Source organism: Ochotona princeps, chromosome 4 (assembly GCF_030435755.1).
Source record: "Ochotona princeps isolate mOchPri1 chromosome 4, mOchPri1.hap1, whole genome shotgun sequence".
Classification (NCBI taxonomy): Eukaryota; Metazoa; Chordata; class Mammalia; order Lagomorpha; family Ochotonidae; genus Ochotona; species Ochotona princeps.
The window spans coordinates 75,940,292-75,966,379 of NC_080835.1; the positions used below are offsets into that span (position 1 = coordinate 75,940,292).

At 51.6% G+C, this 26,088-nt stretch overlaps 1 protein-coding gene across 2 annotated transcripts in view; it reads left to right on the forward strand.

Moving 5' to 3' along the window:
• The window catches only part of DRD2 (dopamine receptor D2), a 54,315-nt gene extending 43,935 nt beyond the window's left edge, over positions 1-10,380 (forward strand). The window contains exons 3-8 of one of the 2 annotated variants that reach the window (XM_058662521.1): positions 1,762-1,871; positions 2,851-2,987; positions 4,020-4,210; positions 5,143-5,229; positions 6,879-7,206; positions 9,254-10,380. In XM_058662521.1, the coding sequence (XP_058518504.1) occupies positions 1,762-1,871; positions 2,851-2,987; positions 4,020-4,210; positions 5,143-5,229; positions 6,879-7,206; positions 9,254-9,447 (1,047 nt within the window). In that variant the 3' untranslated portion in view covers positions 9,448-10,380. The remainder of the gene's footprint in view (positions 1-1,761; positions 1,872-2,850; positions 2,988-4,019; positions 4,211-5,142; positions 5,230-6,878; positions 7,207-9,253) is intronic. The other variant, XM_058662522.1, reaches the window with a different exon arrangement.
• The last annotated feature ends 15,708 nt before the right edge of the window (positions 10,381-26,088 follow it).

Below are 26,088 nucleotides of genomic sequence, written 5' to 3' on the forward strand. Positions count from 1 at the left end.
CTAATCATCTTCCCCTCCTACAGCTTAGTCTGGTGTTCAAGTCCAGGGCTGCAGGGTGCCGGCTGCTGTGGACTGTGCTGTAGCCCTCTCTGCCTGGGCTCATTCTGAAATGTTTCTGGGCTCAGACTTGGACTGGCTACTGGGGAGCAGACAGCTGCTGCTCTGACTGGCACTGTACCAGGAGTGTCGCTGCATGGGCCCAGCCACATGGTAGTCCTGGGATTCTGCTTCTGGCCTCACTTTTCAGAGCAGCACACAGGGACTCTGGGGAGCTGCCTTGTTCCCTCAGACCACACAGCAAAGGGAGAAGCTGCTGACAGAGAGGTCCCCACATGGGACTGCTTACAAAGAGCCTTGGCTGGCTGTCTTGAGGGATTTCAGTGGCCTGCAGCCTGGGGCCTCTCTCAGTCCCTGCTTAGATTCAGAGGGGGCCCTGTACAGGGCTGGCACCAACCTGGAAATCTGAGTGTCTAGCAATCAGAAGCAAGCAGACACTCAGGTCCCTCTTGACACCACTGCCTTGCCCATGCTGCAGAGACAGGGCCCTGCCAAAGAAGGCATGGCATGCTGCGTTCAGGGAAAATATAAAATCTTTATAGCTATAAGCAGAGGAGATGCTGGTGTGAAATAAGCAGCTCCCGAGGGAGGGAAGACTAGCTGCTTGAAAGCAGGGCTCCCCTGTGCCCAGACCCTCAAAGAAACTCATGTGCTCTCTGAGATCACTGCTACAAGGGCCCAAGGGGACCTCACTCCATCAACCCCTTGGTTTTCTCAGGTGCAGACTACTCTTGCTAAATGACCTGTCTGAATGTTAAGGAGGAGCCCAAAGCAAATGCAGAAAATACAAAGGTACATGAAAGCACACAGGGACGCAGGCCAGGGGTCAAAGTGTATGAAGGTCCCTTGGCTCTGCCCACATCCTGGTGAGGGTCACTCACTAAGGAATCCTAGGGCTTGACCCTTCCTTAAGAGAAGGTTCCAGGCTGTAGGTTGCCAGGGGAAAACTACAGAGCAAGCAGCTTCTCCATGCCTCAGTCTTGTCATCTATAAAATGGGAGTAAAACTAGCTCCTACCTCACAGTGGTATTTGGGTCTTGCCTGGTTTATTATGTGAAAAGCACCTAGGCTTGTCCCTGGCACACAGGAGCATTGGGCAGCTGTGCACTGGTGGTGAGTGTGCCAGTGATGACAGCCAGGCTGCATCCCTCAAGCAGAGAGGGCTCTCACCTTCCTTGCCTCTTCCAGGCCCAGGTAAGGAGGCAGTCTCTCCCCAGAGTGAGTAGGATCTGTCCCGTGCTCACAGCATGGATGATATTGGCTTCCCAGCACCTTGTTACTACTCAGAAACCTGGATAGGGATCACACTGTACATGGGGTGCCTACAGACTTTAAAAAAAAAGACTTATTTATTTGAGAAAGAGTTACAGAGAGGGAGAGATGAAGAGACAGAGACAAGAGAGATTGTTCATCTGCTGATTTACTCCCCAAGTGACCACGACAGCCAGGGATAGGCCACCCTAATACCAGGAGCTAGGAGATGCAACTGGGTCTCCCATGTGGGTGCACAGTCCCAAACACAAGGACCATCCTCTGATGCTTTTCTCAAGTGCCTTAGCAGGGAGCTGGATTGGAAGTGCAGAAGAGAGAGAGTGGCTCTCACAACCACCCCTGGAGCCTGTGACCTGACCAGGAGGATCTAGTTATAGGACTTTAGTTACTGCCCCCTTCTTGCTGTCACCCACTTTGTTGCTTTGTTCCCAGGTGGTGGGTGAGTGGAAATTCAGCAGGGTTCACTGTGACATCTTCGTCACTCTGGATGTCATGATGTGCACAGCTAGCATCCTGAATCTGTGTGCCATCAGCATTGACAGGTGAGCCCAGCCAAGGGGAAGAGGTGACCCTGGCCTTTTGGCGTTCTGGTTGCCCTGTTTAACCTTAGAGTTGGCCTCTGCCTGTGCCAACTCTGGCTGTATGTGTGTACAGGCAAACGTGAGTGTGCTTTTGATTACCTAAAGGGAAGTCTTTTGTGGACAGTGAGGCTACTGAGAATACCCAGACAATACCCTGGGTATTATGGCCTCCTACTTATGTGACCTTGGGCAGACTGTGAGTGGTCTCAGAGTTCTGTTCTGTGCTCCAGAAGCTGCTGTAGTGACTGCTGCTGTCGGGCTGTAGCACTGGGTTATGTTCACTCTTGGGTGCTTGGCCTTGTCCACCTGGCTAAGCCAAACCCTTGGAACCATTAGCTGATTTGTACAGGTCTACCATGTGGGCTCCCAGCATTCTTTTATTATTATTATTATTTATTACATTGCATTATGTGACACAGTTTTATAAGCACTGGGATTTCCCCCACCCCTCCCCAAACCCTCCCCCTATGGTGGATTCCTCCACCTTGTTGCTGTATTGCAATTCAAATTCAGTTGAGAGGCTCCCAGCATTCTTAGATGATGAAATCACGTGATGACTGAGAATAGCTGTCATGTTCAATGGGACTTAACTCTTGTCCTTACAGACCTGGCTGCCAACCCATTAATAACCACTTTTACCTTGCATGAACCCAGTTCATGTTCTCAGATTCAGCCCGGACCCCCTTAAAAAAGTTTAACTACAAAATGACAGAATTAGAATAATCAGCATGGCCCAGAAGTACACAGAAGTTGGCCAGTTACTAAGTGCTTCATTGGACATCACCAACTGTTGTTGGTGCCCGAGTTTGAGAGCAAGAGGGCCAGGCAGACTCCATGGAGGTGGGTATTGGTTCAACTCTAAGCAGGGGCATCTCTGGCACACACTTTGGAGTGAGGGATCCCTGACCCTGCACTGGACTTAGGGCTGCTACCTTTGCAGGTACACAGCTGTGGCCATGCCTATGTTGTACAATACGCGCTATAGCTCCAAGCGCCGAGTCACCGTCATGATCGCCATTGTCTGGGTCCTGTCCCTCACCATCTCCTGCCCACTGCTGTTCGGCCTCAACAAAACAGGTGAGTCCTGCTTTTGTCTGCCCAGGATTGGCTCTCCTCAACCCCCAGGTCCTTGCCTCTGTGCCAAAGCCAGAGAGGCCTGAGTCCCTGGCACAGATATAGATGAAGGCCAGGCTGGGTCTCCTGGGCCAAGACCATCTCAGAGTTGTTCCAGGTTGGGCCTGAGAGAAGCCAATGGCCTGGGTTACAGTGGAGTTGGCTGAGGAGTGAGGATAATTGCTCAAGGAGGTTGCCAAACCATTCTCAAGTTTGCTTATTCAATTGAAACAAGGTGGGTGCACACACACACACAGACACACACACACACACACACAGTCACACACACTCACATAGCTGAGCCACCAGAACCATTGGAAAGAAGTAGGTGAAATACCCACAGGCTCATTCCAATGGGAGGTGCAGCCAGAGCACCCCAGACAGAAGAGACCCAAGGCAGCACCTGTCACAGTGGAAATTCCTCTTTGTTAGGGACATAATGGCTACATAGGTGTACCTCTGGGGACACTGAAGGACATTGTGCCTTGACAATGAATGGCAGGGATCCCAGGAAATGGGAATAAGGCTGAATATGCTTAGGTGGACCTAGAAAGGCTCTCACAGAGAATAAACATTGGGCAGCCCTGAATGGCACAGGACAACATGAAGAATACAGAAACACACATGAGTTTGGCAAACAGGACTAAGTCCTAGAATTGAGAGGTGGCAGGCCTCTACCCCACAGATCAGAAGGCCTACAGTAAGAGCTGTCTCTCTCAGAAGTTTCCTTCTGTCACTGCTTCTGAACATGCTGGTTCCACATGTGTGCCCAGGAGCCGTCAGAACTAATGGCTGAGTCGCCAGGAACAGTCCTGGACACACTTGGAAGCCACCACCTGCCCGCCAGCTCAGCTCCTGGGCCACGGCTGTCTGTATTCCGCGTGGTACTGCCAGATGCCCTGATATTTGAGTCATGTCTCTTGGCGCTGGGCTGGCACTGTGTGTAGCCCCTCCCACTGACGCCCACTCTGCCCCGCTGGGCTCTCCTCCCCACAGACCAGAACGAGTGCATCATCGCCAACCCCGCCTTTGTGGTCTACTCCTCCATCGTCTCCTTCTACGTGCCCTTCATCGTCACCCTGCTCGTCTACATCAAGATCTACATAGTCCTGCGCAAGCGCCGCAAGAGGGTCAACACGAAGCGCAGCAGCCGAGCCTTCAGGGCCAACCTGAGAGCACCGCTCAAGGTCCCGCAGCCCCTCCCCGCCTCTAACTCCCCCACCTGCCCACCACCTAAGGCGCATGCCCCATACACAGGTGTGGGTCTGGGACCCACAGTAAGGGTGAGGTGAAGCTGGGGTGGCTGAGTGAGGCTGGGGCCCAGTGTGTCCAGAGAGTCCCTCGTGGGCGCTGCCTCTAGAAGCAGTCTTGACTTGGAGGTCGTTGTGGCTGAAAGCAGCAGCTCTTGCTCTGCCCTCTGTCCTCCTCACCTCCCTCATCCCTCACCCTGTCGCAGTTTCTCTCTCTTCTCTGTGTCTGGCCTCTCTTTTCCTTGCTTCCAGCCTCTAGGCCTCCCTTTCCCTGTTTCCCTCAGTCAGCCCATTTCCTTTGCCTGGCATGCTTTCTGTCTGCCTCTCCACATAACCTTCTTCTGCATCCACTCTTTCCCACTTCTCATTTCTGCTCTTCTATTAGCTCCTTACTTCCTCCTCTAATATTTTGTGACTTCTCCCCTCCACTCCCCCTTCTCTGAGGACGACAGCATGTGAGTATAAGAAGGGTTAGATATGCCAGGTTCAAATTCTGCTACTGCCTTTTTTTTTTTTTAAATACTGAGTGACCTTGGGCAAGTTGCTCAACTTCTCTGAGCCTCCGCTTCTGCCTCTGTTCCTGGAGAATTGTTAATGCTGATCTTCCAGGGTGATTTTGAGAATTCGATGTGAGCATGCCTGGCTAGGCTTGTGGCCAGTCCCTGAGCAGGTGCACCAGCAAAATCCCAGCCTCTTGTTGCCTGTTTGCCCCCTTTGTCTTGTTGCATAGCCAGCCTTCCCACCCTGGCTCCACCCCTTCTGTCTCTGGCCCCTGCTCTGCAGCCTGAGTTCTCCATGGACTGCCCCCACCCCTCATAGCCCTGCCCATTCCCCACCTTGTGTGACCCGTGTGCTGGCTCACTCCACAGGGCAACTGTACCCACCCCGAGGACATGGCACTTGGCACGGTTATTATGAAGTCTAATGGGAGTTTCCCAGTGAACAGGCGGCGAGTGGTAAGTGTGCAGGCTAGGGATCCAGAGCCAGCACTTTCTCCAGCCAGGGCAAGGGCTCAGCAGCAGAGGAAGAGGGAGTGCTCCACCCACCTTCTCTCCTCTGTCTTAGTCAAGGGCAGACTGACCAGACACACCTCTGGACAGATGTACTACAGGCCCTGCCCTCCTGTAAGATGAAATGGGTGCCCTGAGCCCAAGTAAATGGTTGGGAGAGGGGATTTGGCCATAACAATCTTTACAAAAATGTTAAAATAGCTCTTCCCATTCCTCTGACACCTGCCGTGTCCCTGTCATCAAATGCTCACCAAGGCCCTGGGAGGCACATCTCATTGAGCCCCTCAATCTTCTGTGCACATGCAGACGTGGCAGCCGAGGCTCAGAGAGGAGCAGTAGCTGGCCCAAGCCTGCAGTTAGTGACAGAGCCCATGCGTGCTTGATCCCAGACCTGCATGATCCCCCAAACCTGCCTGTGATCCTTCCCCCTAGCATTTATTGCCTTACAAGCAAACAGGTTCTGGGGCTGGAAGCTGGGAACCCAGTAAGGCTGGACTGGGACAGACATGGGGGCAGGCTAAAAGGCACACCCTGGAAGTGGTACCCAGAGATGCAGGATGACACAATGTGGCTGATTCCTGGTAGCTCCTCCCTGCATTCCCCCCACCAAGGCCCAAGCTGCAGGTGTCTAATCTCCGTTTCTCCCAGGGGTCATTTGAATATTTATATCATCATTCATGGGCACACCGTGTTACCAACTTGAAAATGAGCCTGCTATAGACTTACTGAATTGTGATACCTACCTGTGATTGCCTTGACAGGATCAGACTGAATGACTGAATGGATCTTTTATGACCCACAAGCTAGACATTCCCTACCCCTACAGCCTAGGTAGACAGGAAGCTCCTATATCCAGGCCAGATATTCTTGGGTAGTAAGGTCCTCACTTATACTGCAAGGGGAGTGGAGTCTAAGGAGCAGATGCCAGGAGCAGGGGTGGGGCAGCAGTCCAGGTAAACCACTGGGCAGGGAACCAGGCTGTATATCCAAACTCAGGCTTAGATCTCCACAGTAGCAGACAGGAGAGCCTTTGGGAGAAGCTGGAGGGGTGGGAGTAAGACATGCCAGGGACCTCCAAGACAGCTTGGCAAGGAAGACACAGGGTCCCCTGGGGTCAGCACGTCATCCCCTGGCACCTGGTTTGGTATAACCAGGCAAATACAGAAGCAGGTGCATCTGCTGGTATAGGTGCCTGCCCAGCAGGAGCGCTGTGTCTCTGGTTTAGCAAGGCAGAGAGAGGCAGGGTAGCATGGGCATCCTTCTCTGCTGTTAGAACACGTCAGTTGTTTGCCCTTGGCAGTCAGCTTGGTACCATGAACTAAGCTGACACTCAGGAAGTATTGTTCAGGTAAGGAAAGAGGCATGCTTGGGTACTGAGACCACCTGGATTGCTGGCAGGGGTTGAAGCTGCATGGAAGCTGCTCTGAGAAGGTGCAGGGACTGCCCTGTGGGCAGAGGCTGCTGTGGGGCCTGTACTGAGGCAGTCCCTGCTTTCCAGTGCTCAGCTATTTTGCTAGAAGTCCACAGGGGGAGAGGACAATGGGAGGACTGAGGGCCTGCTTGGCTTTACTTATAGCTGTCTGTCCCTGATGCAGGACGCTGCCCGCCGAGCCCAGGAGCTGGAGATGGATATGCTCTCCAGCACCAGCCCACCCGAGAGGACCCGTTACAGTCCCATCCCGCCCAGCCACCACCAACTGACCCTCCCCGACCCGTCCCACCATGCCCTCCACAGCACCCCCGACAGCCCCGCCAAACCAGAGAAGAACGGGCATGCCAAAGACCACCCCAAGATTGCCAAGATCTTTGAGATCCAGACCATGCCCAACGGCAAAACTCGCACCTCGCTCAAGACCATGAGCCGCAGGAAGCTATCCCAGCAGAAGGAGAAGAAAGCCACCCAGATGCTTGCCATCGTCCTCGGTGAGTCAGCTCTGGCTGCCCTGGCTGGGTCAAGAGTCCACAGGTACAGGACCCACTTCCTCCCTGCCCTGCCCTGCCCTGCCCTGGCTAACCGTGACTGGGAGGTTGAGGCACAGGTCAAACCCATTGATGAACAAGCAGACGAGTCAGGGAGATTCTGTAATCATGCTCATGTTACAGATAGGCAAACCAAGGTTTACAGTTGTCATAGAATTTAACCCTGCAGGTCCCCAGGATTTGAACTCAGGCAGTCTGAACAACTCTGCCCACACATCTTAAGAGCCTCGTGTCCCCTCGCGGGTTACCTTCTCTTGCTGTCTCTCCACCTGTAGGGCCAATCACTTTTTTTTTTTAAAGATTTATTTTATTTTTATTACAAAGTCAGATATACTGAGAGGAGGAGAGATAGAGAGGAAGTGGAGCTGCCGGGATTAGAACCAGCAGCCATATGGGATCAAGGCAAGGACCTTAGCCACTAGGCCACGCTGCCGAGCCCATTCAATCACTTTTTTTTTTAAAGATTTATTTATTTTTATTGGAAAGTCAGATTTACAGAGAGAAGGGGAGACAGAGAGGGAAGATCTTCCAACCACTGATTCACTCCCCAAGTGGCCACAGTTGCTGGGTCTGAGCTGATCCAAAGCCAGGAACCAGGAGCTTCTTCCAGGTCTCCCATGCGGGTATAAGGTCCCAAGGCTTTGGGCCGTCCTTTTCTGCTTTCCCAGGCCACAAGCAGGGAGCTGGAAGGGAAGGGAAGTGGAGCAGCTGGGATACAAACCAGTGCCCATATGAGATCCCAGCGCGTGCAAGGTGAGAACTTTAGCCACTAGGCTACTGCACCAGGGCCAGGGTCATTCACTTCTCAGGGTTGTTATGTCATCAGGTGATTGGTGAAAGTATTTTATCAACTACAGAGCAATGTTTTCATGATGGCTTTTGTTACTATGGAACATTTTGGGGAATTAGGAAGTTCAGTCCATCTGCATTCAGTCAAGACACTGGGAGAAGAGAAGTGGTGCCTGATCTAAATGAGAGTGCAGCCGTGTCTACCTGAAAAACTGTATAATGAAGGCGGAACTCAAGGGGCAGGCTGATGAGCATGCCTGGCTAAGGAAGGAGGGACCAGTGTGACTCTGCCTTCCACACAGCGCCCAGGACCCTGTAGGAGCCCCCAGCCATCCACACATGAGGGAGGGCAGGTGTCCTGTTCTCACTTTGTGTCTGAGGCCCGTGGTCCCAGCAGGTGAAGCAGCTGCCATGACTGTGTGGCTGGGACATGGTAGAGCAGGATTAGAGCCAGCTTGCTGCTGCAGCTCCCAGGGGCTCTGCCTTGTGGGCTTGCCTCTCTCAAGCTGGCCTTCACAGGTGCCTTCCATGCCTGCCTCTAAGCCACAAGACGCACCCAAGCAGGAAACCTCAAGAAGAGAAAGCATACCTGAGTCAGGCAGGCAGAGTGGGAGAGAGGTCCAAGACACACCTTAGGTGAGGAGGCGTGGCCCTGCGGCAGGCGCATGTCCACTGGGACTGGAGGAAATGGAGCACAAGCTGAACCGTTTGGAGATCTAGATGGACTGGAATTCTTCATTGCCAAAGGACAGGGCCAGCTTGGGTGTACAGCAGCGCTATAGGCAGCCTCAGTTTCCTGAGGATGCTGTGGGAACCAGGCAATAGGGCTATTTGGTGCTCCCTTTGCCCAGAAGTGTGTGCTGTGCTGGCCAGAGACATAGGTGTTTTATTTCTAGCTTGGGAGGCAGCCAGGACATAGAGCAGATGTACTATGTTTCTGACTCGGTTGAGAGTGGGCACCTGTTCAAACTGCTGATGCCCCTCCCGCCTCCTCAGAGGTGGGTCTCATCTGCATTTGACAACCAGGGGAAATAAAACTGATGAAGGTGAAAGGCCCCCAGCCTTTCAAACAAGATGAAGCCAAACGCCAGTGTGGATCCCTTTATAGTAGGACCCCTGCTATACAGCTGCAGCCCTGGTGCCCTGTCGAGGGTCTTGGGGGATGACTCAGCCTGACCTTGCCCTCCTCTGCACCCCCCAGGTGTGTTCATCATCTGCTGGCTGCCCTTCTTCATCACCCACATCCTGAACATACACTGTGACTGCAACATCCCGCCTGTGCTGTACAGCGCCTTCACATGGCTGGGATACGTCAACAGCGCCGTGAACCCCATCATCTACACGACCTTCAACATTGAGTTCCGCAAGGCCTTCCTGAAGATCCTACACTGCTGACTCTGTGCCCGCCTGCCCAGCAGCCTGCTCTCTGCCTCCCTGTCCAGGCTGCAGGGCTTCTTCGCTTTGAGCCAGTAGGCAGCTAGGCCAGGGTGGGGGCGGTGGTTATGGTATGGAAATGGGGAGTTGGCTGGGCCTTATCCCCACCTTGACAGCCCCTGCAGTGTTACTCCATGCTCACATGCCCTCATCCTGCCAGGGTAGGGCGAGGGAGCCGGGCACAGTCCCAGCCTCAAGGCTGGACCCTCTGGCTCAGGGGCTGCTCATAGCTCCTTCACAGCCCCCTCCCCTCGGCACCAAAGATGAAGCCGCCTTCCTTGATCTTACTCCGGGCTCTTGGGGCCACTGGGACCAGAGTCAAGGCTCTGGGGACAAAGCTCTGGGGGCAGAGTTTTGCGTGGTCTGCATAGGGTTTATGCTGAAGCAGGCAGTTGGGAAGACGTGAACAGCTCATGTCCCCAGAAGGGAAGCAAAGAACTCTTGCCAAGGCTTCAGGCTGTTTCCATCCTGGGGAACCCACATAACTACTAGGCTGCAGCATGGACCCCAGGGAAGCCAAGCCAGAAATCTTGGGTCCCTCCTCCACCTCCAGACAGCTGCCCATGCAAAGGAAGCCTCATCTTGAGGGGTCCCACAAGGGTCTGTGGGGAGGAGCTCCTGCATCCTCCACTACCTGCTGATGGCTCTCAGGCACTCTCCACTCCCATAGCAAATGCAGGCCAGCCAGCGGCAGGCAGAGGAGTCAGCCTGGGTCCCACGAGTGGGTCCAGGTTGGGGGGTATGAGGGTCTCGAGGCTCCTCCTGTCACATCCACTCTCCTCTATGGTTCTTTCTGGCCCTTCTTCCTCTTTCCTTTCCCTTCTCTTCCACTGCCTCTGCCTTAGAGGAGCCCACATCTGAGAGACTGCTGACCACATTTGGCCTGGTCTAGCCCTGCCCTGCGAGAGGAGGAGGGGAAGCTGCAGCTTGGGGTGCGGCAGCGGGTTTGCTCTGAGCCCCGAGACTCTGTAACATCACTATACATGCACCAAATGAATAAAACTTTGACAAGAGCCGCTGTTGAGGAGCCTTGGGTGGAGAGGGGATGGTGCTACCACATCCTCAGCATTCACGTGTGTGACAGGGCCCATCTGGAGGGAAGTCAGGTGTACCCCACATTGCCAGGTCCCCATGCCTCTGAAGGGCCTATCTGTCCCACCAGGCAGAGAAGGAAAAATTAGCCAAACAGGTGCTGGCTCTGCTCTCCCTCTGTTCTGCCTCTGTCCCTTTCTCCTGTCCCATGCCTTTTGTCTGGAGCAAGCCAGAGAAGATCAGGTCAGTCTGGGCACTGTGGCCTCGGCCTGGCTTTTCCACCTCTTGGCATCCTGGCCAGTCCGCAACTCCCAGCCTTCTGGGCTATGACTTGAAAGCGCCTGGACGGCGAGCCTTCAGCTTTGTGAAGGCAAACCATCCGTCCACCTGGCGAAGCAGCCGGGTTCTTGCCACCTTGAGAACAGTGGTGACAAACAAGGCGGCGGCCCCCACAGGCTCGGGCTCCCGGGAACTGTCAGGGCATAATTTGCATGCTAAATACAGTATTTTTAGCACTGAAGTTTGCAGCACTTAACTTGCCCTGAACATTTAATTATGGACTTTGATCTTCCCTCTGAACCCGCCCGAGTGTAGCTCAGAGCTTGGGGAGGTGCTTCTGACCCCAGACGCACCCTGGTTCCAGAACATGGGCAAAACAGGGCCCTGGTCTAGCTAAGGCGGTGAGAGGAAAAGGAGGCAGGACCACCTCGTGGGGAGAGCCTCAGACCCCAGGGGTGCCAGAACTCCCAATTGATGATAGCCACCTTAGAGCCAACACGTGTATACACACACAGAGTCTATGGGAGAGCTTGACCTGGATTGGGGCTTAAAAGCTCATCTCGTCATTAGGAATCTGATCAGGGCATGGGGTTTATCAGCTGTGAGACTCACAAGAGATGACAAAGGGCGGGAGAGACAGAGGGAGGGAATGAGGGAGGGAGGCCGACTTTGAAGCAGAGCGAGACGCGCCCTGACAGAAAGAGAGGGGAAGAGGGCAGGGCAGGGGCGGGAGGCGGGGCAGGGGAAAGTTGCCCACAGTTGTCATGAGGCTTCAAGTCTTTTCTGCCAGACAGCAGATTGACAGATAAGTGGGCAGGGGGAGGGCTGGGCCCCGCCCCCTCCCCCCTCAGCATTCCGGGGGCAAAGGATTGGGAGCAGAGGGCCCCTGGAACACAGAGGTGGAGGGGGTGGCCCAGGTACGGGCTGTCTGCTGAGGTCCTGATCCTGAAGCCTTTCTCTGGCCAGTGAGGGTGGTAAGGATGCTCTCGCAGGGTCCACCTCTGGGTTCCCATCAGGAGCAGGCCGTGGGCATGATGCCAGTCTTCCCGATGTCAAGAGGAGCCCCTGATGTAAAGGAGGCCCAGGTGGCATTGGTGGGGAGAGAGGCTTGGGTATGAGAAGGCAGATGGCAAAGCGGGCTGGATCCTGGCCTCATGTCCTCTACCCATCACTCCAGGGTCTCACTCAGAGAATGCTGATTGAAGAACAGCTGCTTTCCAGGGCCTGGGTGAGATGCCAAGAGCAAGACATGGAAGAAGGGGAGTCCTGATGCCTGTGTTCGTGGGGTCAAAGGCACAGACTCACTACTGGCAGAGTCATGCCAGCCTCTGCTTCCCCGCTCCCCATCCCACTCCTGAGACTTGGAGCTAGGCCTGGGGACAACAGCCACAGCCTAGCAAGGGCCACAAGGTGCAGGCTTGCTCTGCACAGCTCCCCGCATTGATTACCTGTGTGACATGGGATGCAGCAGCCTTGGCCTGCCTTGACCTCAACTAAGCAGGTGAGGAGGCATCAAGGCTGATGTCCCACTGACAGTATGAGGAGCTTCCTGCAAGGACAGGGCAAGAGACCTCTGAACGAAGCAGCTGCGGACCCTGCCTCCCAGTTAGCCTAGCAACAGTAACGGTCGTCAGCCTGCCGGGAGGAGCATTGCAGACTGGTCTCCCTTGGGGCATTTCTGGGGTCCCACTTGGCTAGGGTCCTCTTCCAAACCATCCCTCTCCCTTGGGACTGCATAGCTGCCTTCCTCTGCTGGCCCAGCCCCTTCCTGTGCCCCACCCCTCACCCCACTCCCTGCCTTCCCCAGTTCAGGACCAAGGCAGGGATGCAGTCTGATCTGTCTGACTTCTCCCAGCCCAGGGTATGGAGGGAAGAGCCACTGGTCCCTTCTGCGCTTCTGGAAGAGCCTTGCTTCCAGGGAGCATGATATTGTCTGGGGCCCAAGATGACCTTGACTCCACGTCTTATATCACTCAGTCCAGCCCAGCCTCTTGACCAGGCTTGACCGTAATTGGAAGAGGCTGGTGTAGTCTGAATATTTTTTTAAAAAAATTTTTAATTTTATTTGAAAGGCAGAATTAAGAGATAGAGATACAGACTGAGGGGGATCATCCATCTATTGGTTCACTCCCCAAATGACTCCAATGGGCAGGGCTGGGCCAGGTTGAAGGCAGGAGCCAGAAGCCTCTTTCAGGTCTCCCACGTGGGTACAGGAGCCCAAGCACTTGGGTCATCTGCTGCTTTCCCAGGCACATTAGCAGGAAGTTGGAATGGAAGTGGAGCAGCTGGTAACTGAAGGCGAGTTCAATGGTTACCACCTCATTTGTGTGCTAACTCATGCGGGATTCCGGTGTCATAGGTGCTGGATTAACCCTCATGATCACAGTGCTGGTCCTTGGTCTGAAAGCAGTTTGAAAAGAGAGGGATGAGACCTAGGGATTGCATGCCATCAGTGATTGCTGCTCAAGTGCAGCATGATAGGGAAACAGAACAGGGACACAATGGGGCTTCAGGAATCTGCCAACAGATTGCTTCTCCTGGCAACTGGAGTCCCTGCTCCAATACAGGTTGTGGGGCCCTGGATGAAACAGGAAGCAGGGGGTGGTAAGAGGGCAGATCACCTTTGGAGTGAGGAGACCCATTCTGAAGAGCCAAGAGGAGACAGAAAGGGGTGTCTGGCAAAAGCACTTTGCCCCCCTCTCCCGCATGCAAGTCCTGGTACTTGGCAAATGCAAGGCTGCACCATGGTGCTTACATTATGTGGCCACAAAGGCCCCTGGCTGTCTAGACCTCAACTTAGCAGGCATGGATAGAGCACTGTCTGAGCCCCGCATGGAGAGGGGACTGGGTAGAATGTGGCTACTGGCAGGGCATGAAGATGCAGTGGACACAGAACCAGCAAGGCAGAGCAGATGGCAGCCAACACAGCTTTTCCATGTGAAAATAAAAACATCTTAAAAAAAGAAAAAAGAACAGGGACTGAGCTGAGTAGGCTTGGGCAGGGGGAAGAGAATTTCAACTGGGGACATATTTTAAATATTTATTTGAGAGTCAGAGAGACACAGAAGATGGGCAGACAGAGAGTCTTCCCTTTTGCTGGTTCACTCCCACTAAATAACTCAACAGTTGGAGCCAAAATCAAAGCCAGGAACCTGGAACTCAATCCAGGTCTCTAGTGTGGATGGCAGGGACCCAAGTATCGAAGCCATTCATTACCCGTGTGTCCAACAGTGTGCATTAGCAGGAAAATGGACTAGGAAACGAAGCCAGGATTTGAACCCAGATGCTCTGAGATGTGAGTCTCCAAAGTGGAGTCTTGCAATCTACGCCACATGCCCACCCCATTTGGGGACATTATAAAGGTAAGGGGTCCGTAGGACCTCCAAGTGGAAATGCTCAGTAAGAAGTTGGGGGCTTCTAGCCTCCTTCACTGCCAGTCTTCCTTAGAAGGGGCTCAAAATTCAACCTCAGAGTCCTTCTAAAATCCAATTTTAAGCATCCCCAGGAGACCCAAGGAAGATGACAGTGTTAAAATGGCTCTGGAAGTGTATAACATGTGCTTGGCTGGGGTTGTTTGGGAATGGAGAAGGGGAATTAGTAGATAATGAAGCAATCCCTTTGCCCACAGCTGGCCCAATGGCACCACTTCTGCTCTCCTTTGGGAGAGGGAAGCAGGAGAAGCAATAGTGAACCTAACTTGGGTCGTAAGAGCTGAGATGATTCTCGGGGGCTATCCTGGATATGTCACCAAAAGACGCCTCCATTCACTAGACAGTAAGCACCAAAGGATCAACTGCCTTTTCCAACACATTTCTTCAAAGCTCTTCCCAACAGTGTGAGAGCTCAGAGCTGACCACTGTCTTGCTGATTGGTCTCAGCTCACGACTGGGAATGAACAGCCCCAAATGTTTCATTTCTGCCTCACGTGAAATCTGAGACTTGAAGCTAGACTCAGCTTAGGAAAAGCAAACAGGCCCCTGTCCCCTCCTCTTCCTTCCTCCTGCTTGCACCCATTCTTGAAAACACAAGTCCTAAGGATTATATTTCTGATTACAAGTTCTGCCCAAGGCTCAGTCTTCAAAACAGAGATTGGGTTAAGCAGCTTAGCATGGGGTGAGAGTGGACCAGTCTCTGAGGGCCTTTAGCCTCAGGTACTCAGGAGCTCTTAGCTACCCAACCTGGAGAGGTAAAGCCACACAACCACCACCACCACCCTCAAAACAGCTGGGCTGCTGGCCAGGGACTATCCCCACTGCTGAGCGAAGGAAGGGCATAGAGAAACTAAGACGCCTCCTGCTGGTGGTTCTCGGCCCTGCATGCCCTTCAGAAGTGCATGGGAAGCACTATGAATGACTCCAGGAATCACATGCTGGAGATTCCTGAATGATTGGTGGAGGTGGCCAACATTAGTACACTTCAAAAGCCCTCCATCTGGGAAAATCTAGTGTGCAGCTCAACCTGCAAATGCTAGCTTAAGACACAATCTAGCCCATGCTGTGTCCCTGCTTGGTCCTGCCTTCCCACGGTGGCTGTAGGCTGTGAAAAGGTAGGGTAAATGTCCAGGGACCAACAGTCTGGAGCCATAGCCCAGAGGCCACATGATGGAGGATGCAATGCTGCTGGTCTGTTAAAAAGGACTCATGCACTGAGCAGGAATGTATGTGGGCCAAGAAGTCTTATCTGCCAAACTTCTGTCACCCTGAGCTGATGCCAGGCTGCAAGCTGTGGCTCCTGCCTGGCTGGTCCTGAAAGCCACACATAGAGGTGGACCTGCCAGCTAATGGTGAGTCAGAGCTGCGGGCAGGTGAGGCCTCTCTGACCATCATTGGATTGGAGGGGCAGCTCTTATCACACTGTGTAGCAGTGTGGATGGACAGAAGGGCTCAGACCAGCACCCTAGGGCACCTGGGATGAAACCTAGAAGCAAAATGTGCACCCGGAAGAGGGTGAGACTGGGGGCCAGGAATCTCATATCCCATTTGTGGTCATATATCCACAGCAGGACACACCTTGGCTTTATTCTCGGAAGTCATGTTGGGAGGACAGGCGGGGAGATAGGAGACAATCACTGTGGCAGCCGTGGCTGCCTCAGGTGCTCCCAGAGTGAGCACAGTTGTCAGAGCGCTAAGCCTCCAGAGCAAAGCACATAAAGCTCAAAGCACTCAAATGCCTTTGTCTTTCTTGCCCCATCTTGAGGCATGGAGCCAAGAGGTCAGGTCTGGGAGAAGGGCACTTCCCTCACCTCTGTACCTCCTTTGGTCTTATGGAAGAGGCCCATAGGATTCAAAAATCCTTGTGAACTTAAGCAAAAGGTGGCAGGAACCTGGGGCAGGAAAGGGAGGTCACTGTGGGAAGTTGAGTCCATGCAAAGAAGAAGGATCTGAAGATGCAAAAGATCTAAGTACCATCTCAGTAATTCCTCTCCTTGCTCTTCCATCACCCAAGTCTCCAAGTCCTATTCCCTCAAGACCAAGGGCAAGAGCCAGAGTGGATGGGGAAGGACCCCTCCCCAGGAAGAAGATCTCAGGTTATCTAGATTTCCATGGACTACCAGCTCAGCATCACCTGGAATGGCCAGTGAGGATCCCTTGTTCTCCAGGAAAGTCACAATGCTCTGCCTTTAGCTTCAGAGAGCAAGCTGCAAGGATGCCCTCCATGCTGCATGTCTAGCTCAGGGTTGGTGTTGGTAAGCACTCTGAGGAGAGCTGTGTTGCCCTTGGAGGCAACCCACTGGGCAGGGTTCTAGTGCACCTTGTGGCAGACAACCTGTGCAATGCTCCAGGTTGATGAAGGTTCCCCTCAGGACCACTGGGTGGAGTGATGTGCAGCTAGCCTCCTCAGCAATACTGGCATCAGCCCTCCACTGCAGCAGTGCAGCCACCACCTCCTCTTCCTCACGGCAGGTGGCCAGGTGAAGGCTGTCCAGTTCAACCTTCAAGAGCACCCAAGTCCATGTGGCTCTCATTCAGGAAGTGAGTGGTCTCCAGGGGGCCCTGGTAGGCTGTTAGATGCACAAACATTAAGTCCTGCTGGGTGAGCAGCTTGAGGCTGGCCTCATACCTGAGGTGCATCTTGTAGAGAAGTGGCAGCTGCAGTGTGCAATGGGCTATAGCCACTACAATCAAGAGGACAGGACAGGGATGCCCTGTGTTCCCGAGGGGTGGGCAATAGGGTCATCCTCATTCTGGGCAGCAGAGTGCAATGGAGCCTAGCTTTCATCCTACAGATCAGTGTCAGGATGCCACGAGGCCAGGAGCAGGTACAGAGTTCAGGCTGACAGACCTGGGTCACGATGAGGAGGGTATATATGTAGCTGGAGGCTGTGTGGTACTGACCAAAGAGGACTAGCAACAGCTCCTCCTGCTTCATGCTGCCCTGGGCCACCAAGGCATGGAAGGGAGTGAGCTTGCTCTGGTAAACACTCCAGGACCTGCTTCAAGTTGCTTCCAGGGCCTGTGGCCTATGCAGAGGTCACTGTGGACACTCCTCTCCTGCCATCCCCCATAGAAAAGGTGCCTTTCCTGCATCACAGATCCCAGCACATGTGTTGCTGCCATGCCACAGAGCACAGCCTCCATGGTCTTAGAGAACTGTGCATGCAAAGCTCTTGCACTGCCAAGGTGGGAGCAACCATGGACTCCAGAGGCCTGGGTACAAGTGCTGGCTCCTGACCTCAGCCAGTGCTCAGTCTTATGTCCCTGCAGGTGCAGGTCCATGGAGAGGAGGCGACGAATGCCCGCATGATGGCAGATCATGTAGGAGAGAACTGCAGAGGAGGGACTGGGATGCAGGTTGGAAATGAAATCTGACTGGAACTCACGGAGCTGAACCTTCCCTAAGGGCTGAAGAGCCCAGTGCTTCTGGCTGTATCCAGTAGGTATCAGAATGGAACTCAAAGTCAACAGTCACTGCCCCAGCCTACCCTACAGATTCTAATTTAATTAGCCTGGAGGTGGGGGGTAGAGGCAAGCATCACTGTTTTGCCTTAAATTTCATAGGTTATTCCAACTTGAATCCAGTTTGAGAACCAATGTTCCATCTCTCAATCTGATCTCACAGGGATTTTGTCCAGAGAGGAAACAGAGGCAGCCTTACTTATCCCCTACAAAGGGACCCTGTGACAGGTCTGAGGTCTGAGGGAGGAAGGGAGCTGGGGAGGGCAGGGAAAGGGTACCTTTCAATTCTACCTCTCCCTGATAGTCTCCTAGGAGTCTCCGTGGCCCTGTGAGGCCACATGTGGCAAGTCACAGATTCTCTGCGGATCTTTCGTTTGTGCAGGTCTAGGTGAGGGCAGGACTAGGTGAGCCTGAGATGCTCACACTTCCATGCACATGTGCGTTTTCTACAGTCCCAAAAAGACTGCCTAACATCTCCATCCCCTCCAGACATGTGTCTGGGGACATTTTACCAAGGAAGACATTGTGACTCAGAAAGAATTCAGGGTAGATGGAGCTGGGCTCAGATGCAGTGGCTTCTGCATGGAGGGTTTCCTACCTCCTCTCAGGTGCACATATTATATTAACATGCAGACCAGACCCTATCCTCAGCTGCCCTCATGCCCAGGGCATCCTCCCACCCTTGCCACGCAGCTGATGCCGCCAAAAGTTGCTCCAGACTTGGTGCCACAGCTGTGTCTACATGGCTTGAAGACTGAGGAGGAAGTTCACAGCTAAGGCGGTCTTGTAGAGGACGGGGAGCCTGAGCTGCCAGCTGAGGCTGTGTGCAAAAAGCCCATCACTATGACTAGGGGCTGTTTGGGTATCCTCCAGGTGGGTAGGACACCATGAAACTTGACCTCTGTGTTGGGTGCTGCTGCTTCTATGAGTCAATTCATCTCAGAACCCTGGAGAACAGAGGGCAGGAGATGGAAGAGAGTGACCCCTCGTTAAAGAGAAACTTGCATGATGCCAGGCTGTGGGGACCCTGCTTTCAGGAGGAGCCATGGGAGTTTGCAAGGCAGGGGAGGAGGCAGGGGACAGCAAACGAGGCCCAGCAGGCTGTGCAGAGTATGCTGGGGGCAAGGAGGGAAGTGATGGAGTTTGCAGGTTCAGGAGCCGGTTTGTTCTGCAGAAGTGGCCATCAAAATCACTAACTCCAGCCTGCTGTTTATTCTGCTAGTTTTTTTCATGTTGATCTCCCTCAGGAGACTTCAAGCCCATGAAGGAGTAATATTATGTCTCCTGCTTCAGTTTTCAAATACTGACAATTGCCACTTTGATTATGAAAATAATCCATACGCTAGGAGAAGATCTAGGGAATACACAGAGCTCCAAACAAGAAAATTAAATCAACAGTAATCCCAATTTACTAAGTTTGATCTCTGTTCATATCTTTGGGTATTCTTTGATGATATACTTTCAGGTCTCTCTCCTTTCTCTTCTTCATTCTTCTGACCCCACAGTATGTGGAGTCTACATGTAGGTTCCCACACAGTTACTCTCCTAAAGGCATGGTTGCTAATGACACGCTGTCCCATCTCATGGAGGAACCATGATTTTCATCCGTGTATTCCCCATAGTACATTGTTGAGACTTATCTTAAGGAAGAGCTTCACAAAATAAGCATTTGCAAGCCTGCCTTTCACTGTAGGAGACACACAACAGTAAATATACAAATTGTTATAGGTTGTTTTGTGATCGCAGAGACAAGGATTAAGGGAGAAATGGCCATTTAGAAAATATTGCATTTTCAATGCGATTGGTGCTGCAGTTGGAAGCTGTTGGAAATGTGCCAGCAGTAGCTCTCCAGCCAGCCAGCTGGAGCGCTTCAATTCCGCAAAGTCAGCCGCTGCCCATTGCAATCAGAGAGCCAGGCTGACCCAGGTTTCTGACCCAAGTTTCTCTTGCTCTTGTTTTTACTTCTCAATAAGTATCAGGGTCGGGCCCGGCGGTGTGGCCTAGCGGCTAAAGTTCCCGCCTTGAATGCCCCGGGATCCCATATGGGTGCCAGTTCTAATCCCAGCAGCTCCACTTCCCATCCAGTTCCCTGCTTGTGGCCTGGGAAAGCAGTCGAGGACGGCCCAAAGCTTTGGGACCCTGCACCCACATGGGAGACCTGGAAGAGGTTCCTGGCTCCTGGCTTCGGATCAGCACAGCACTGGCCATTGCGGCTCACTTGGGGAGTGAATCATCGGACGGAAGATCTTCCTCTCTGTCTCTCCTCTCTGTATATCTGACTTTGTAATAAAAATAAAAATAAATCTTAAAAAAAAAAAAGTATCAGGGTCGCACTGCCCTGGCTTCAGATCCCATCTTCATCACTTACTATGTGCATGGCAAGTGAATCCTTGGTCTTCGTTTTCTCTAGTTGCAATGTGGAAACGATAGTAATCACCTTGCCCAGTTCACTTCACACCCAGATTTGCTGAAAACACTGGCTACTTTCTCCTTTTGCTTGGCACCCAGCACCCCTTTCTGTCCCTCACTCAATAACTGTTGCTAAGGTCACCAGCCACCTTCAGATTGCTCCATCCAATGACTAATTTCCAATTTCTGGTTTATTTATGGTTCAGATTCTCTCTCTTCTCTCTCTCTCTCTCTCTCTCTCTCTCTCTCTCTCTCTAAGTACTCTCTTGCTTTAGCCATGGCTCAACATTCTAGTTCTCTCCTGCTGTGGTCATTTCCTCATTGTGTCTTTTCAGGTTCATATTCTTCTCTTGGGTCCCAGGGCTGGATCCGAAGCCGGCCTCTTCACTTTACGTTCTTGTCCTAGTTGATGTCAACAGCTCCATTGGGATAATCAATATTTGACATATCTAAAGGTAAACTACCAACTCTCCCTTAAACTTGCTCTTCCACCAGTTTCCCTTGGCCACAGAAGGGAACCCCAGCCCTGTTCGTAAGCAAACACATTGGGATCATCTTTCACTTCTTTATTCTCTCACCCTCTTAACCAGGCTCGTGGTAAATCCCATCAGCTCTACTTTCAGAAACACAGTAATAATGTGACTACTTCTCACTTCCTCTACCCATTTGCTTCTTAGCGTATGGCTCCATGTTGGCCTCCCATCTTCTTCCTTTGAGATTATTCTCAACCCAGAAACTAGGGCCAGAGGTGTAAGATGTAAGTAGCAGCAATGCTCCTGCCAGATCAGGCCTCTCTGGAGGCTTTCTGCTGTTCTACAGAAAAGTCAGAGTTCTTACAGTGACCCCCCAAAGCCCTATGTTCACCTGCCGACTCCTCCTGTGCTGTGTGGGTCTCTTGCTGCTCTGTCATCAAGTCCAGCACATTTCCACCCAGAATTTTTGCACTGGTAGTCCTCTCTGCCTGCAACGTTGTTCCCTAATAGAGCTAGGTGATTTGCTCCTTCATTTGCTTCAAGTCTCCACTCATATGATACCTAACTAGTAGAGTTTTCACAAGCCCACATCAAACAGCAACTTCAGCTCTAGCAACCCCTAAGGATAGGGATTGCACAGATGGCTCCAAACTTAAGAGGACCAGACTACTCAGCTCTCCCGAGGGGATTTTAATCAAGAAAGTGTCAGGTGGCCTACAGTCAGTGCTCTAAGTAAACACGTCAAACACTGCTGAATACAGTCCTTTCCCTCTGTCTCCACCACAGAACTACAGTCTAGGTTCCAATCATCTCTCGTCTGAATGAGGACAGCAGTCTCATCTGGTCCAGCACCCATTCCGCCCCCTTCCAATCCGTTCAGCTGTGATTGATTCTTCCCCACTGCTGCCATCATCCAGGGCCTCTGCACTGTTTCTTTCCTCTCTTAACTCTAGCCATGGCGACGTTTTGTCTATCCTTGTACTCATCATGCCCTCTCCTGCCATAGGCCTTTTGTATATCCTGTTGTCTGTTCCTGGAGAACTCTTTCCTGTTTGCTTACTTAACTCACACTGAAATGTGATTCTTCACATTTAAGCTCTAATACAATCACTCGGGAAGGCCACCTCTGTCTCAAACTCTCTGTTAATAAGGTCTTATAGAACCAGAAGTCTCTCCCTTTCTTACACTTCTCACCGGAGTGCGTTACACTCATCAAGCTCTAGGAGGACAGCATCTGTTATTTCCTTCATCACACACAGTAAGAGAGCCATAGGCATTCATCAAGGGATGAATAAATGAACAGATAGAAGGAGGACCCAGTTAAGTCATTCATCTGAAGCTTTCAGTCTAGCCCTCCACACACAGCAGGCACTGGTCAACATGAATTCTGCTTTTTCCATTCAGAGAGTTCTCAGAACTCGGGAAGGGAAAATGGCAGGTGTTACAATCAGTACCTACCAGTGGGATCTTGTCAATGCCATCTGTTTCTTTTTGCTCTTGGTTCTGAAGGCTATTCATTCTACACTAATCCGACTTAATTTCAGAGCCAACAGGCAGATGTTGAAGGAGGAAGGTGGGAGAGCTATGGACTGTACCTGGACTGTACCACTTTCTTCCCTCTTCTTGAAGTTGGTGAGAGTCCAGGTTCAGACAGAATGTGTGGGACTGTCTTGAATGTATTCATGATGAGCAGGGAGCTTATGTCAAGTGGATCCAAGCAGGACAACAGGGATGTTTCCTCCCTAGAGTATCTACGTAATGTCCCAGGGGTCTTGATAGGAGGACCTGGCTATCCTGGTTCTTGTACTTAACCTCCCAAGTGCCTACAAAGGGAGGACTAGGCCAGAGCCAGGACATGCAAGTCTTACAGGAATGAGACTGGAGACTGATCCCAGTGGGAAGAGAGCAATGAGTGGAAACAGAACTCAGAGGGAGAACAGAGACCTATCAAAGCACAGCAGAGTGTGGTCACCGTGCAGATAGTGACAGTCACAGCCAGGGACAAAAACAGAGATCATAGTCCTCAGACCTCACCTTCCAGCAAGTCACTATGTGCCTGTACCTGCTTGTATGACATTCATTGTCATGTGGAATCCTGCAAGAGGAAGTCTGAGCTGCACAGATGCTGGGAGGAAAGGGCAGAAGGGCTTAGTAAAAGTCTGGGGCTTTGAGGGTCCCAAAAAGTAGTGGTCCAGTTGTTAAAGGGGATCCACACCTTAGCTGTGGCTGACAGTGTCAGTGGGTCTGCGCTAGTATCCTGTGTACACACCTCACCAGCCTCACACACATGCCTCACAGCATCATGAGCCTGACTTGCAAAACCAGCATATGTGGTGAGTGGATTGCAAGTTCTCTTGCTCCTGGGACAGTTACACTTAGTGACCTTGCTTACAGAAGAGTTAATGTTGCAACAAAGCCATAATAAATGTTCACATCCAGAAAGAGAACCTCAAGACATAGCATGCTTTTGTCTTGGAGGATTCAGGAAACAAAGCTGTATGCTGCCATCACTGAAGGCCCCAAAAGTTCCTGTCCTGTGATGGGTCCTGCGCTAAGTATAACCAAGATCCTGGAGCCAAGGTGAACCCCTGAGCAGTAAGAAAAAGGACAATGTAGATGCTGTAAGCCAACTTGATGTTACCTGGTTATTTAGAATGACTGCTTCCATCTAATCCGCCTCTCTTGGGCTCTAGATGTGATATATTACAAACTACAGCTTTCACATTGATGGCATTTGCCTTACTTGTGGAGACATCACGGTATACATTTGTTCAAATAACAACAAAAAGGGAAAATTTGAAAACCATCTTCATGGCCTGTTGGCTATTTTAGTTTTGTAAAGATTCATTTCTTTAAATTTAAAATAATGATATTTTCATAGAGTTGTATCTTGAGGTTGATGTATTAATTTATTCTCAAAATCATGCATATGCATAGTGTACTTAGAAGTTTTCCTTTTCATGTTGTTTTCATATTACTGACACCTTTTCATCTTACTTAGTTAAGCTAGAGAGTAAATAGGGTATGATTAAGCTGCAAAAACTTTTAAAAAAATAAATATTTTTATTATTTGAAGTATTTCAGAGATAGAAGGAGGGTGGGAGAGACACAGAGAGTGACATCAGCAGAAGAGTGACAAAAGAAGTCCATTACTTCTGTCTGCTGGTTCACTCCCCAAAGGATGCAACCACCATGGCTGGGCTAGAGCCAGGATCCAGGAGCTTCCTCTGGGTCTCCCTTGGGGGTGTGGGGACCCAGGGACTTGGACAATCTTATCTGCTTTTCCCAGATGCATTAGCAGGGAGCTGGATAAAAAGATGGAGCAGCCAAGACTAGAACTTGCACCCATTGGGAATGCCAACAATTCAGGCAGCAGCTTTATCTGCCATGCCACAAGGCCAACCCCTTGAACTTAATATAATCTAGAAAAAGTCTATTATGACCCTGCTGTTCTTCTTAGCAGCAATAATGACAGTTAGAAGATACAGCTTGTGTGCCTTCAGCCAACAAAGGAACTGTGAATTTCATCTTCTCCTTCACTGTAAGTGGCCAGATTAATCATAAAGGAGCAGCAAATTCTTTGAATTCATCCTGATGGGTATTCCATTGATCCAATAAAAGAACTAATAGATCAAAGCAGAGAAATAAAAAGAGAGAGAGAGACTCATGCCACTCTCAGGGAACTTGGCTAATTTTCAAGAAGTGACTGTGGTCTTGCTCTCTAGGGCCTGCCTTAATTGCTGCAGGAGCAGACTCTTAGGAAGCAAGGCTGCGTCTCACGTTTTGCAGGTGTCCGTTTGCCCTTCTGGCTTCTGTCATGTTGTGACATGACATGAGACCCTTGCCAGATGCAGCCACCACCCAATCTTGGATTTTCAGCCTCCAACATCACGGGTCAAGATGAATGACTTGGTTTGCAGCATTTGGTTATAACAGGAAACAGAGACAGAAACATGTCCCCCAATATGGGGTGTTGCTATGGCAACATTTGACAACGTGGATGGGGCTTTGGAACTGGGCAACAGGGAGTGGTCAGAATAGTTTTAAGGAGGAGAGCTGGGAAAAAGCTGCACCACCCCTTAGGGCAGCGAGAAGGGTGATCGAGGGCTCAGGGACAAGAAGAGGGGAAGAATATGGATGCTACTCAGAGGTCACTTAAATGGTTATGACCAGAAGACCAACAGCAACATGGCCAGTCAAGACGGTGATAAGACTGTCTCAGGTGGAAAAGAAGGATGTCTTCTCAGAGACTAGAACATAAGCCATCCTGGTGCTAACTGTGCCAACGGCTTTGGCAGAATTCAGTTTCAGCCATGACCTGGGACCTTGTGGAACACTGAATTAACAATGGCAGATGGGCACACCTGGTAGTTGGCACAGGCAAGCAGCAAAGCCTGTATGCCGCCTGCTGCCTGGCCACTCAGAACCCACTGCTAATGAGCCGCAATAGCAAAGGGCTGGCCTAAAGGCAGAATTTATTGTGAATAGGTAAGCAGAGCATAAACATCTGGAAAATTTGCAACTTGGTCTGAATGAAAAAGCATGCAAGAATGCAGTTAAGCAACCATCTGCTACAAGAAGTTAGCATGGAGGGCACCAGGAGCTACTCACCAAAACGAGAGGAGAAAGGCCCCCAAGAAAGTTTAGGGATTATTTGAAGCTCTCTCCCAACACAGGCTCAGAGTATTAGGGCCTGGAGAGCAAGCAGGGTTTCCTGCCAGGGTCCACCTTGTACCTCTGCTGCCCGTGTTCTGGCATGGTGTTACTCGGCTGCTCCCGTAGTGGCTCCAGTGGGCCCAGTTGTGGCTTATGCTGCAGCTCCAGCAGGTGCAAGTTGGGAGCCTTGATGTCATGTCCTGTGGGTGGTGATCTGGAAAGGTAAGGCCTTGAATAGCCTGGGGGAACAGGTAGAGGGTCATAGGGTTGAACCCACTGCACGGAGTCCAAATGCTGAGCAGAAACATGAAGTTGGAAACACCACAGAATCCACATCAGGGCAAGGATTAGGCGGAATGCAGGGACTGGGCTGCCACTGAGACCCTAGGACTGCACAATACAAGTTAGGGAGAGCTGAGTCAAGAGACTCCAGCGAAAGAACGCTGAAGTTAGCACATAGTGTGCCCTCAGAAAACTCATGCTGAAATCTGTTTGCCCTCAAAGCCATGGTGGGAAATGGGGCCTTGGAGAGGCGATCAGACTGGTAGGAGAGATTACTGCTGCTCTTGTCTCTTGTGGAATCAGGCGCTTTTTGCAGGAGTGACTGAGCTCTTGCTCTCAAGGGACTGTGTTGATTGCTGAGAACAAAATATTTAAATGGAGGCTGCCTCTCCTGCTTCACCTGCTCTAACACATCTGTATGCCTCACTGCCTTCCTGCCGTGTGAGGAGGCAGCATGGGTCATTGCAGATACGATCACCCAACATTGGCCTTTCAGTATGCATAGGTCAAAACAAACCTGAGTTCATCACAAGTTACCTTGTCTGTGGCAAGACAATCGGTTCCCTCTGAACCTG